This window comes from Heptranchias perlo, chromosome 3 (assembly GCF_035084215.1).
Source record: "Heptranchias perlo isolate sHepPer1 chromosome 3, sHepPer1.hap1, whole genome shotgun sequence".
Taxonomy (NCBI): domain Eukaryota; kingdom Metazoa; phylum Chordata; class Chondrichthyes; order Hexanchiformes; family Hexanchidae; genus Heptranchias; species Heptranchias perlo.
The window spans coordinates 115,942,396-115,957,232 of NC_090327.1; the positions used below are offsets into that span (position 1 = coordinate 115,942,396).

General features: G+C 41.8%; 1 protein-coding gene across 3 annotated transcripts in view; it reads left to right on the plus strand.

The window, feature by feature from the left end:
• LOC137319285 (ATPase family AAA domain-containing protein 2-like) overlaps positions 1–10,110 on the plus strand; it is a 61,002-nt gene extending 50,892 nt beyond the window's left edge. For all 3 annotated transcript variants that reach the window (XM_067981575.1, XM_067981581.1, XM_067981587.1), the window contains 6 exons: positions 2,006–2,128; positions 2,421–2,558; positions 4,741–5,100; positions 7,448–7,584; positions 8,251–8,379; positions 9,790–10,110. In XM_067981575.1, coding sequence (XP_067837676.1) covers positions 2,006–2,128; positions 2,421–2,558; positions 4,741–5,100; positions 7,448–7,584; positions 8,251–8,379; positions 9,790–9,828 — 926 coding nt within the window. In that variant the 3' untranslated portion in view covers positions 9,829–10,110. The remainder of the gene's footprint in view (positions 1–2,005; positions 2,129–2,420; positions 2,559–4,740; positions 5,101–7,447; positions 7,585–8,250; positions 8,380–9,789) is intronic.
• Positions 10,111–14,837: the final 4,727 nt, after the last annotated feature.

Here is a 14,837-nt window from a genome sequence, read left to right on the forward strand (position 1 = left end):
CTGGATAGTGTTCAAGTGCAGGAGCACTGGCTGATGCTTTAATGGCCCCAGGGCACTGTGGCTAGTTATAACACACACCCTTACCTCAGCTGATCAAAGAGTTTAGCACAGACTGTGGACTGAACGTAGAAACTTGCTTACAGTTGAATACCACAGTGTCCCATTTATCTATTGAGCCATTGGAGAGCATCAGCTTGTCTTTTAAATTTACTTTCTACACTGCTACCTAATAAATATGAAGGGTTTTGATAGAGTAAATAAGGAGAAACACTTTCCCCTGGCAGGAAGGTCGGTAATCAGAAGACACAAATTTAAGATAATTGGTAAAGGAACCAGAGGGGAGATGAGAATTTCTATTAATTCTGTAATGCACTGCCTGAAAGGGTGGTGGAAGAAGATTTAATGGTAACTTTCACAAGTGAATTGGATGTTTACTTGAAAAGGAAAGCTTTGCAGGGCTATGGGGAAAGAGCAAGGGTGTGGGACTAATTGGATAGCTCTTTCAAAGGGCCGGCACAGGCACAATGGCCCAAATGACCACCTGTGCTGTATGATTCTATGAAATCCACCTTGATCATTCTCCTTGGCCGAGGTGACTTTTATAGCAACAGAATAGTGGAATGCAAGACCCCACAATACTGGCTAAAAAAAAATTGGAATCCCATATAATAAAAATGGAATTTGACTTGCTCAGTTCCTGCAACCCAGTGTCCCTAATTATAGGGAATAGCAGCCCCTTTGTATGTTGTAGGCAAGGTCACTGGTGTTCCATTATCATGGTAGAAACTGGAATGTAATCCCTAAAACACCAATGAAAATTCCAGAATTTGACATTCATTTACTGTGAACCAGTGACCCTGATTTATTAACTGATCAGAATTGGCTGCGTACTTCTAGTTTAGAAGGGATTGGCATCTTAATGACAGCAACAACTACATTTATATAGTGCCGTTAATGTAGAAAAGGTTCCAAAGTGTTTCACAGAGGTATAATCAAAAAATGGACATGGAGCCAAAGAAGGAGATAGTGGGAGGAGTAACGAAAAGCTTGGTCAAAGAAATGGTCTTGAGAGGGAGGTGGAGAGATGGTTTAGGGAGGGACTTCCAGAGGATAGGACCTAGGTTGCTGAAGGTACAGGTGCCAGTGGTGAGGGTATAAGAGGCCAGAGTTGGAGATGGAGAGTTCAGAGAGATTGTAGGGCTGAAAGATGTAAGAGACAGGGAGGGGCACGGCCTTGAAGGGATTTAAATGCAAGAATGAGAACAATAAAAGGAATTGGGGAATCAATATAGGTCAGTGAGGACAGAGATGATAGGCGAGTGAGTCTTTGTGCAGAATAGGATACAGCGGCAGAGTTTTGGAGACCTGAAGTTTATGCAGAATGGGAGACTGGCCAAGAGAGTGTGACAAAGGCATGGATGAAGGCTTCAGCAACAGATGAATTGAGGTATGGGCTGCCAGCAATGCCCACATCTCAAGAATGAATTTTTTAAAAAGATGGAAGTGGAGATGGGAGGTTAGGAGCATGGAGTGGCATATTCCGTCTAGTCCACGTCATTTATTTCAATTTGTGGGGATAAAACCTTAAGTAATTGTTTAACGTGATGCTGTTCCAAAATGCAAAGAATAATATGCCTTGACTTGATCTTTATTTCTACTCCTTGTCTTCTGTTCTGTGAGAGATGAAGAGGGACATTTGGGCATGAAGAAGGGTGGAAATGCAGAGGATGATACTGGAGTGTGAACTTTGTTGCTTACTTTCAAGTAGCAATGCAGTTTCTGTGGAATGTCTAGACTGGAGCTCTTAAACTGTTGCTTTGCAGATAAATTTCTGTTTAAATTAGTAGTCTGAAGTCTATCTTAAAAATGAGACCTTTATTAGACTTGGGTGATTTAAAATCTTTTATTTGAAGATTTGTCCTGCTCCCCTCTTAAAAAGAAATGGAAATAAAAGGCGGCTTGTTTTTGTCTCTGTAGAACAACTAATGTAATACTGTTCTCTTAGATCGTCTGATCAGACACAGAGCCTGTGCTTTGACAGACACTGCCAATGCTATTATGAAATCAGAACTTGATGAAGAATTTGAAAAACTCTGTGAAGAAACTCAAGAATCTCGAAAGAGCAGAGGTACAGTAATTTTCTTCAACCAGTATAAAAATGGAAGGCTGACGTGGTCTGCCCCGCAGTAATGTTCCTTGAATTGCTATTAGCAGAAGCTGTAACATTTGATACATATGGACATAAGAAAGAGCCAGTCAGTCAAATTCCAGAAGCAATCCCAAATGCTTGCCAACACTAATTGAATGCCTATGGTATGCAGGCATCTATCGTGCCAAATCCTGCATTTAAGGAACATTTTTTTGCATATTGAATTTCATATTGTATCCAAATCTTTACACTTGTACTGTTACTATTGTAGGTTGTTATTCTTCCAAATTTGCACCCACATTTTATCACGTGCTACCAAAGAGTTCTACCACAGATCTGGAGCTGTCCTATCAAAGAGTGGAAGTGCCCTCAACGCCAATAGCTGCAAGCACGCCTTCAACCTCTACAGGCAAGTGTTGTCAGAGTTTTTGCAAACCTCTAAAATCAACCTGCATTCTTCAAGTGTTTTTTCTTTTCTCCATTTTTGAGCTTACTACCTTGTCCATTCAGTAGTGTGGTCCATTCGAGGGTTTGTGTGAGAGCAACCAGAGCTGACTCTCCCCTCCTGATGATGATTTTGGAAATATGCTGCACTGTCACATGATATTTTAACTGCAGCATGTTTTTAAAAAGTATTTAAGTTGTTAGGAAGCACAAGCTTAATGCGAGTAATTTTGATTGCAGTATACGATTTGTCAGATTCAACAATGGAGTGCTGTTCTCATCCCACATATCAGTATCGCACGTTAATACATATGGCTGCAAAATGTTAAAAACTTGTACTATCCCACAATGACTTAGTTGGTAAGACAGCATGTAGTTGAACCATACAGACTAGGTTGTTTTGGCTTTAATTCCTGGCCTGTGCCCAGTTAGCTCATCTCAGCTAGGTGGCAGTACGAATATATGAAATGGACGGGCAGGAAAAGGCCAGCTGGTCCATCAAGCCTGCCCCACACCATGATGGCTGGACCATCATGGCGAAACACGTCTTCCCACCCCTGATCTCGCACCCAGCAGTAGAGTTAATACAATTGGCCTCCATGCTTATAGGTCAAGAGGAGAAAATCAGCCAGGATTCCTGCTATTGGTGATTAGCTGGTGATCATTGCTCGAAGGCATGTGTGTCTGGAGATTGTGTGAAGAAATGACTGAGGTTAGTTATGACACTTGTTGCTCCACAGGCCCACCCATCACTATCCCATGATTGAGTAGCCTGCCAGCACTCGCTGTCGAAGATCACGTGTGAAGAACAGCATTTTGAGTGCGATACTGGAGAGTGTCCAGCGTGAACTTGTATCCCCATGAGTCAGTACCTTGTGGAGAAAGGAATGGACACCATTGTCCTATACAAAGCATGATGCTTATGCACGTGCCCGAGATAGCTAGAAAACAAAATTCTGAAAAAACACCTAAACCAAAAAACTGAATTGTAAGTGATTAGTAAAGCTTAAGATTCCTTTTAGATAATAAATAAAACTTGCAGTTAAAATATACCATTATTAAAACACAAAAAGGGTTACACAAACATTCAAATTAATGTATGTGACTTATTTGACAAATCTGCATTTAATACTTAAAATTCTAACAAGAAATGAAACCAATCTATCTTAACATGGAGCAACCGGCTCTGTCGCAAATTCTATTTTTCAGTAAAAGCTTAATTCTGCTCCATAGACCCAGGTACTATTGGAAATGCAACAAAGTACGAAGTCAAAATTCTCACATTGCCAGAACTTAGGCAATGCAGGCTATGCAATCGCAGTCACAATGGTGGGTGAGCCTTGGATTAGCGTGTATCATAACTAAACTCAGTCTTATCTTCACCCTAAAAACTGGTGCAGATAATGATGGCATTTTTTGTGGCAATAATAAAAGCATGCAAGAGAACAAAAATACATTCCTGTTCACAACTGCAGTATTGGAAACCTAGATCAGCAATGGTATGAAATGCAATCTGAGAATAAATAGAATGGAAGCAGTGATAGCAAACTCTGGAAAGCAAGACAGTCTGGATGCACGTAATACAAATGTTATATGATGGTGAAATTACTACAAATAACATTACAGATTCCCGGACACTACAGAGCATAAATTTTTCTGATCTGCAATTTCTAGTACAACATTCAGTGAAAACACTACCAAAGAAAACCACTCCATGCTGCACAATCTTGGTTCAGTTGGTAATGCACTGCCTAATATGGCACTAACCCTTGGTTTGCTAAGTTTGTTTCCTGGTCTCTGCTGAGTTTGCCAATCTTGACTGGGTTGCTACAATTGTCCTGAGCATTCTTGGACTATGGAGGGGAAATATCTGCAGATCTCACCTATTAAAACCGACTAGAAATGCTCTCATTTTCATACCAAAAATGTTAACCAAAATTCTATAAATTTAATTTTTATAATATTTTAACCAGTTCTACTTGTTTGGTCAATGTGTCGGTGTGACTGTCATATTTATATATTATCCATAATATAAAGGATGATTGTATATGATAAAATATCTGGTTTAAAAAAAACCTATTGATTACCAGCCAGATTATATTGATAGCTATTCTGACATGTAGTCACAGTATACTTTGTTTATGTAGCTCATTCAAAGAAGAAGCAACGTAGATCTGGACGATGGGGCCGTGGTATATGTAAACGTAAGCTTAAGAGGCCTTCACCAAACATCAAATATGAGGAGGATGGTGACAGCGAAGATGTGACTGATGGAATAGAAAATCGCAATGATTCAAGTGTAGATCAGACAGACTACAATGGAGATTCATCCATGGAAACTCAGCAAGAGCAACTTCTCTATAATGGATGTAGCAACATCAAAAAGAAATTGACTAAGGAGATTATTGAAGCACAATCTGATAATGCACTCATGTCTACTGGTGAAAACATATGCAAGAAGAAAGTGCTTTCTACCAATGAAGCAAAACATGAAGAAAGTGAACTGGGTAATGTAGATTCTCTTTAAAAACCAGCAACTTGAGCCAAATGAGTGCAAGGAAAGGAAGGGAGATAAACCGCATAATTCTGCAGGTTTTATATATGTATATAATATATATATAAAATATAGAGGTATAGAAGTAATATAGTTCTGTAATTGTTTTTGCCAAGTTTTTTCTTGGGTTTGGGGGGTAATTATGTTCTTGGGAGGTCTGAATATCCATGTTGCACCTTTGACTGCTTTTGCAAACACGTTAATGGTAATAGTAGAAACTAGCCCAATGTCTTGTGAAGATTGTGGGAGATTAAAAGGCACAGAAAATCAAGTGTGTTAGTGAGTTTAACTTTATATTTAAGCTTTTTTTCCCTTCTAAGCAAGCAACCTCATTCACATGAATAATTAAAGTAGTATAACTAGTGTAACACGAGAATGGAATAGCAACAAAATGAGGTATGTTTCAAAAATACATGCATTGGACAAGTAAAGTCACTTGGTCAGTCCTACATAGTGAGGGGGCTGAAGTAGAGAATATGGTACGGGCGGATGTTAAAGATTTAATGCCATTGTTCAAAGAGCAGGGGAGTTCTTCTGGTCTTCCGTCCAACATTTATCCCTCAACCAATACTACCAGAACAGATTAATTGGTCACTTAGCTCATTGCTGCTTGTGGGGCCTTGCTGTGTGGAAATTGGCTGCCATGTTTGCCTAGTTAACGACAGTGACTCAGTTAACAACACCTCAGACGTAATTTATTGGCTGTGAAGTGCTTTGAGACATCCTGAGGACATGAAAGCGCTAAATAAATACGAGGTCATTTTCTTTGCTATCTTAATGTATTTGGGTTTCATTACAAGTTGATCCTCATTTTGAAGAACATCAGCTTTTGGCAGATTTTAAACCGTTCCCATCAATTCCATGTAAGAATAGGTGCCTGACATTCAGGGCTTGTTGGGTTCGTGCTACAGAATGAGTAACTAAAGGCTTGATTGATTTTTACTTTTTTTGAATGTCAGGCTCGAGACTAGGGTCTAGAAATTCAATGGTGCCGTGCCTGTTTTTCAGTCGCTAAACGAGCGCCCTAAGCTTTCAATATTGCGGGCAGGAAGCACACGTTCATTATGAGCTGGAAGTGCGCCCCCTACCATATTGGTGTAGGCAACAAAAAAAAAAGGCATCCAGGGCCAGTGCCTGAACCAGACAATAGGCACATGCAAATAAAGGGCCCAATGCCATTGAGGCCCCCTGTGCAAAATTGGGTTGCCCTGAACGCAGCCGGCACTGGGTCTACACGTAGCCCTTAAAGGGACCACTGCAGGCTGCTACCAAAAAGATACGTTTATTAAAATTTGCTTACTTGAATGTGGAGCCGGGAGGAGCAGGAGTGCTCCTCCCAACTCCCCATTCAAATCACGGGTCACTGATTAATCCCCCCAACCCTCATCCAGATCGCTCCCCCACCTTTAAAACCTACTTCCTTGGCCCAAAACTCCAGAGCTGCCTGTGGATGTCTGTCAGACAGGTGAGCTGCAATGAGACCTGACGCCCAATATCAGATGGGCTTTGGGCCTACCCGTTCCGGCTCAGGGATCGTTCCCTGTACCAGCAGGCCAGCGCATACGAATTTCCAGGCCTAGGAGTTTCTTGTCGACTTGTGATTGCATGCAAGTGGGCTTGGGTCCAGTTTTCTGGTTTACTTGCTGCTCTTCCCTTCTCCTGTGGAAAACTGTCTAGCAATATCTGATGCAAATGAAATGGCAATGTCTTTTGGGATGTGGATATCTGTTGCACAGTTTTTTTTTCTTTAAATTACAGATTTTCTTTTGTGTTAGGTACCATGCAGCCATTTGTTGCTATTCTTTAGCTTGTCATTTTCCATTGATATTGCATACACATGACTGATGTGTTATCTCACTAGAGACGGTAAAAAGGGTATTTTCCCTTTTTCTTTCCTCCCCCTCCCCCAGCCAGAAGGTCGTGCTGTAGATAGCCTAGGGCATCTTCTGGGGTCATTGCGTTGTGGAGATATGCAGAAGAGCAGTGCGAGGTGACTAGACATTTGTGTCGTGTTCCTCTAATTATCCTTCCATTTTTTAAGTGCTGGCTTCTGCTCATTGCCTGTCGCGTGCACAATGGAAAAGGGGGTTGAACTAGATTCTGTGTTTGGTGTCTTTAGCCCACACATTTTTGGCAACTTATTTGCAACTCTGTGAATGGAAAGTATATAAACTGGCATCATAAATGGTGTGGTAAATGCTTTTGGCAGTTACATTAGCGCAGGTCATAAAGATGTTTGCAGAAATTCCAGAGAAAAGAGGAGCACCATTTTGAAGGTGTTACTGTATTTCCCCACACAGATAAATACTCAATGTTACGTATGACCCGCAGCAGACGAGTCCAGGTGGAACAGCAGCAGCACATTAATGTTGAGAAAGCAATGGAGGTCCTTTCTGAACACACTCCACCTGTAATTGTAGATCATGAAAAGCTGATGGTATGTTGTGGTGTATGGGCTATTGCTATCTTAAGCATTCTATTTGAAATGGTCTCTTAAAATTTCTGTATTGGTTTGTTTTTGGTTCTATTAACTGCATTAATCTTATCGGTATTACTTATCTCTATGTGAAGAGATGCCTTCAACTCAAAGTAACATTAATTTGATAATTGCTTTTTCCTTGTAATGCAGAAATTTTAATTTTGAGTAAAATAACTTTGAAGTTCCTAACTGGCTGAAAATTGATTTTACTAGCAATTCTACAATAGAACTTCATTGTTACTTTTACCCGATCATTCCAGTAAGCAAACAAAATAGCAATTTAAATAAACTGGCAACTGATGCTTGCAAAGATGTCAGTTAATCGTACATCAGCTATTTTGCTGTTTTTCTAAGGCACTCTGACATACCGTGACCTTTAATACTGGCTATGTAGTTCCTTCATTTGTGCAAAAGTTTTAGTATCTTTTTATTCCCATCCCTCACCGTATCTGTGTCTGCTAACAGTAATGTTATCAGAGCAGTTCATTAGCTGTGGGGAAATTGTGCTTCTAACTCCATAGATTAAACAAATGTAGAAGCGAGTCATGTTTGCTGCAAAAGCTTATTAAATACTGAATTCATCACAGACTGCTAAATGTGTTCTTGAATATGGTCCACATGCAGAATCTCTGGAAACAAGTTACTCGGCAAAGTGAGGGATTCACTGTACTTCAGCTTGAGAAATTGTATGCTGTGCTCAGTCAATGCATCTACTATCATCGTAAGGAGTTTAACAAGTCTATACTAGTACAGGTAAGTTACTAGGCCTTTTAGATTTGAAGCAAGGCATTCCCAACTCACGTTTATATATAGGCTTACTTAGCATTTAATAGCTTTACTGTGTCAATGCGCTGTTTGTGTGATTGAATGTAATGAATTATCTCGTATTACTTCACCCTAGTGTCACTAGTTGAAAGTGTTTTCTCTAGAAACAACCAAAATTTGGAAAGACAGATCTTGCAGCAGTACTACATAGTTCTGAAATTTCACATGGTCATTCAGATGCTAACCATTATACTTTATTGAAAGCCTGATACATGAGGGAATAATTTGTACTGAAAGTAATTTTCTGGGGTCCACCCTGACAGTTTGTTTCTGTTTTAAATGAGGCACCAGTTCCTTCCTCAACCTCACCCTTTGCAACAACTCCCATACCCATTGCCACCCTCTTGCCCTTGCCATCTCACATGGCCTTGTCACCTTTGAGATCTCTTCGAAACAAAAAACTTACTGATTATATCATATGACTCCCTTATCATTATTATCCACATCTCCCTGGCTACCTCCACCTTCTATTTCTGGAAAAACTTTTTTTTCCCCTCTGCTTCCCACCTCTAGCTCCCTCACCAACAAACGCTTTTGAGAAGCACCTGTTTTTCTGTGTTAAAGATGCCATATAAATGCAAGTTGTTGTACTGCATTGCACCTCCTTGTCTGCATTAGTCTTCCTCCTAAGCCTCACCAAACATTTTCATTTTCCTTTCTTTTTACCCCAGCTTTCTGTCCAGTGTTTTTCTTTCTCAATGTGAAGTGTTTTGAGACATCTTCCTGTACATGAGTGCTGTAGAATTTATTTGGATGTAATTATTGGTTTTAATAGCTCGTTGAGGAATATGCTGCAAAACTTTCTTTTGTTCCCTTCTTCCCTCCCCTCCATTGTTTCAGAAGTAAAGCTTCAGTCCGAGTCATGGAGACCAGGAAAGTCCCAGGTTCATCACATGGTCTTCATTAGGGCAGTGGTAGGAGCTCACCTCTGATTAGGAAGGAAAATTGGCCAGGGTTGCCAATCCTAAACGCTGCACAGTAACCTCTACTGGAAGTATTAATGTGTAGATCACAGGATTAGGCTCAACTGTGATATCCTACATGGTTGGGTAAGTTACTGAGGCTGACACATGAAGGATAGCTACTCGGATGAGTTATCTGAGGACAGCTGCCATCTGTGGAACCATACCATAGTGAGGAAATCACCTCAGGAAGAGAGAAGAAATCTAGTCTTTTTATCCTCATTTAAATTGATTTGTATACCTATGTCACACTTATCAAAGAATAAAATTTGTTCTTGGTAAACATTTGAATATGTTATGATAAAGGAGACCTTTTTATAAAGAGCATATGTGAATGTCATTGCTTGATGGTTTTTATTTTACCCATGTCCTGTAGGAAATGGAGAAAGAAGTAAAGAAGTTAAGTCCATCTTGAGCCTTCTGATTGCAAATGGATTTTCCTCGAACCTGGCATGAGTTTCCAGTCACTTTGTTCGGGACTGGTTCCAGTTTTTATAATTTGAATGTTTGTAACATAAAATGTAAAACCAGCTTTTTCATTGTTAACTAAAACCAGTTATTTTTTGATTGAATGTAAATATATATTCCAGCAGAAAATGAAGTTTTTAGTTGGGCTAAAGTTTTTGACATACGTTAGGTTGATAACGGCCATATTTTGTAATTTGTGTAAAGAATAAAGTATCAAATTTAAGAAGAACTTGTGCCCTATGATTTTAAAGCAGTGGTCATAATACTACCACTATTAGAGTTGCTGGAGCTGCAATATTCTGTACTCTTTGCATGGAGTTACATGTGCCTAGTAGACATTTTTTAGAGCTTATTTACCAGCACTCACTGATCCACTTGTATTAAATTGTGCAGTGAAACTTCAACTTAGCACAAGAAGATGGACAAGTTGTTCAGAATCCCAGTCATGTTAAAGCAATTATGATCTTTCAGTTAAGGTTTCAAGAGAGACAATTCTGATTTTGAAATATATTATTCAGTTTAGGAAAAATCATTTTGCAACATCAAAATTAATTTGGTCATTCACATTTGTTTAGTGATTGGTCAAGCACTACAGTGCTTTGGAAATTAATTGATGCAACAAGGGCATTATGACTAAAGTTATTGGTTAGACTGTAATAACTAAAGGGAAAAGCAGCTTTGTCTGAATGGATACAAAATCAGAAAAATAAGCATTCTTAACACAGCCACCATACCTTAAGTAAAAGAAATATTACCAACTTATTGTTAAGATGTTTCTGTGTTGCAACATATAGAAAAGCAGTCAGAACGTATTACACAAGGAAAGAACAGACAACTTCTGTGGGTTTGACACTGGCCTTTCATCTCTGGGGCTTGGGATCAAAGCATATGAAATTTGGGGCAATTTCAACCCTTTTTCTAGTGGGTATGGGACAACAACCAAATTGACAATCTAACTCCAAGATGCGACATACGAAATGGAAAATCATCATACTAGGGTGCTTTCTTAGGAAACTGAGGCAGATTCTTAGGACAGAGTGGAGCAGGCTTTGCAATATCTGACTTGGGAGTGTTTGGTGCAAAGACTGGATGTCCAAATTGGACAGTACTCTATTCTCCAGCGTTAACACACTTCATCGTGATGAACATAAAAATTTAGAGAAAAACAAATGTGAGTTTTATAACAAAAGACAGCTCCAGGTTTTGACAGGATCAGACACATTGAATACTATATTCTAATCTTGGGAAACCAGATCCTTAACACTGGACTGTGAAATACTGAAATCTTTCCCAGTTCCACTATTGACAACATTTGTCAAAGGAGTAGGTGAACTCTCAACAACTCGTCACTAATGGTTAGGATCTGGAATGCACTGCCCGAGGGGGTGGTGGAGTGAGATTCAATCATGGCCTTCAAAAGAGAACTGGATAAGTACCTGAAAGAAAAAAATTTGCAGGGCTACAGGGAAAGGGTGGGGGAGTGGGACTAGCTGGATTGCTCTTGCATAGAGCCGGCGCGGACTCAATGGGCTGAATGTCCTCCTCCTTTCTATGATTCTAATTTAACATGATTTTAGTACTGAGAGATAGTTCTGTCTAAGATACCAAAGCTTTAGCTCCCACGATGCCTGGATAGATAATGCAGCATGTGAGAACTGCCCTAATAGTGACTGAGATACTTAATCAGACCAGATTTTACTCCCTCTGTGCTGAAATAGCTGATCTCAGCTTGGTGTCATTAAGGGTGCTACGATTAGCCTTTGCCAAGCTGTTTTGGGGAGGGGGGGGGGGTGGAAAAGAAAATCAGCTTGGTTTCCTGCCCCCAATTGCTAATTAACTACTGTGGATGTTTGGTATAAACAGGATCTGGCCCAGCTGTGATGCCACCTTGGGGAAAAAATAGTCTGCTGACAATTACTAAGTTCACACATTAAGGATAACTTCATAGGCAAAATGCTAGAGTGTGACTGGTACCTATGGAACATAACCACTGCAGAAGTCAGTGCCTCCATGAGAAGTTTCAAATTTACTGCATGTTGCCATTGTGACTCATTGATTATTTTTTTTTATTCGTTCATGGGATGTGGGCGTCGCTGGCAAGGCCAGCATTTATTGCCCATCCCTAAATGCCCCTTGAGAAGATGGTGGTGAGCCGCCTTCTTGAACTGCTGCATCCGTGTGGTGAAGGTTCTCCCACAGTGCTGTTAGGTCGGGAGTTCCAGGATTTTGACCCAGCGACGATGAAGGAACGGCGATATATTTCCAAGTCGGGATGGTGTGTGACTTGGAGGGGAACATGCAGGTGGTAGTGTTCCCATGTGCCTGCTGCCCTTGTCCTTCTAGGTGGTAGAGGTCACAGGTTTGGGAGGTGCTGTCGAAGAAGCCTTGGCGAGTTGCTGCAGTGCATCCTGTGGATGGTACACACTGCAGCCACTGTGCTGGTGGTGAAGGGAGTGAATGTTTAGGGTGGTGGATGGGGTGCCAATCAAGTGGGCTGCTTTGTCCTGTATAGTGTCAAGCTTGAGTGTTGTTGGAGCTGCACTCATCCAGGCAAGTGGAAAGTATTCCATCACACTCCTGACTTGTGCCTTGTAGATAGTGGAAAGGCTTTGGGGAGTCAGGAGGTGAGTCACTCGCCTCAGAATACCCAGCCTCTGACCTGCTCTTGTAGCCACAGTATTTATGTGGCTGGTCCAGTTAAGTTTCTGGTCAATGGTGACCCCCAGGACTTTGATTCTGGGGGATTCGGCGATGGTAATGCCGTTGAATGTCAAGGGGAGGTGGTTAGACTCTCTCTTGTTGGAGATGTACCTTGTCTGGCGCGAATGTTACTTGCCACTTATCAGCCCAAGCCTGGATGATGTCCAGGTCTTGCCGCATGCAGGCACGGACTGCTTCATTATCTGAGGGGTTGCGAATGGAACTGAACACTGCAATCAACAGCGAACATCCCCATTTATGACCTTATAATGGAGGGAAGGTCATTGATGAAGCAGCTGAAGATGGTGGGGCCTAGGACACTGACCTAAGGAACTCCTGCAGCAATGTCCTGGGGCTGAGATGATTAGCCTCCAACCACCACTACCATCTTCCTTTGTGCTAGGTATGACTCCAGCCACTGGAGAGTTTTCCCCCTGATTCCCATTGACTTCAATTTTACTAGGGCTCCTTGGTGCCACACTTGGTCAAATGCTGCCTTGATGTCAAGGGCAGTCACTCTCACCTCACCTCTGGAATTCAGCTCTTTTGTCCATGTTTGGACCAAGGCTGTAATGAGGTCTGGAGCCGAGTGGTCCTGGCGGAACACAAACTGAGCATCGGTGAGCAGGTTATTGGCGAGTAAATGCTGCTAGATAGCACTGTCGACACACATTCCACCACTTTGCTGATGATTGAGAGTAGGCTGATGGGGCGGTAATTGGCCAGATTGGATTTGTCCGTCTTTTTGTGGACAGGACTCACCTGGGCAATGTTCCACATTGTCGGGTAAATGCCAGTGTTGTAGATGTACTGGAACAGTTTGGCTAGAGGCGCAGCTAGTTCTGGAGCACAAGTCTTCAGCACTACAGCCGGGATGTTGTCGGGGCCCATTGCCTTTGCTGTATCCAGTGCACCTAGCCGTTTCTTGATATCATGTGGAGTGAATCGAATTGGCTGAAGACTGGCTTCTGTGATGGTGGGGATATCAGGAGAAGGCCGAGATGGATCATCCACTCTGCACTTCTGTCTGAAGATGGTTGCAAACACTTCAGCCTTGTCTTTTGCACTCACGTGCTGGACTCCGCCATCATTGAGGATGGACATGTTCACGGAGCCGCCTCCTCCCATTAGTTGTTTAATTGTCCACCACCATTCACGACTGGATGTGGCAGGACTGCAGAGCTTTGATCTGATCCGTTGGTTGTGGAATTGCTTAGCTCTGTCTATAGCATGTTGCTTCCGCTGTTTAGCATGCACGTAGTCCTGAGTTGTAGCTTCACCAGAATGGCACCTCATTTTTAGGTACACCTGGTGTTGCTCCTGGCATGCTCTTCTACACTCCTCATTGAACCATGGTTGATCCCCTGGCTTGTTGGTAATGGTGGAGTGAGGAATATGCCGGGCCATGAGGTGACAGATTGTGCTGGAATACAATTCTGCTGCTGCTGATGGCCCACAGCACCTCGTGGATGCCCAGTTTTGAGCTGCTAGATCTGTTCTGAATCTATCCCATTTAGCACGATGATAGTGCCACATAACACGCTGGATGGTGTCCTCAGTACGAAGACGGGACTTAATCTCCACAAGGACTGTGCGGTGGTCACTCGTACCAATACTGTCGTGGACAGATGCATCTGCGACAGGTAGATTGGTAAAGACGAGGTCAAGTAGGTTTTTCCCTCGTGTTGGTTGGTTCACCACCTGCCACAGGCCCAGTCTGGCAGCTTTGTCCTTCAGGACTCTGCCAGCTCGGTCAGTAGTGGTGCTACAGAGCCACTCTTGGTGATGGACATTGAAGTCCTCCACCCAGAGTAGATTCTGTGCCCTTGCTACCCTCAGTGCTTCCTCCAAGTGGTGCTCAACATGGAGGAGGACTAATTCATCAGCTGAGGGAGGACGGTAGGTGATAATCAGCGGGAGGTTTCCTGCTGCTTGCATCTACTATATATCTATCCACAGCTTTCCATGAACTAGGAAATGTACCGCATACAATATGAAATGATTTCTCTGAATAAGCTGAGATCTAAAATGAGCCTGTTCCCCAACATTAAGCTATTGGAGAATAGTTGTTCTTTTACATTATAGATACTTTGTAGATATAGGGCAATGTGAGTCAACTAAAAGCAAGATGCTGAGACCAGTTACAGGAGCAACTGATGCCACTGAATCCAAGAAGGTATCTATAGACCAGAATTTGTAACAAGTACTATAACAAAATATCTGCCTGAAATGGTCAACCACATAGCCTTCAACTAA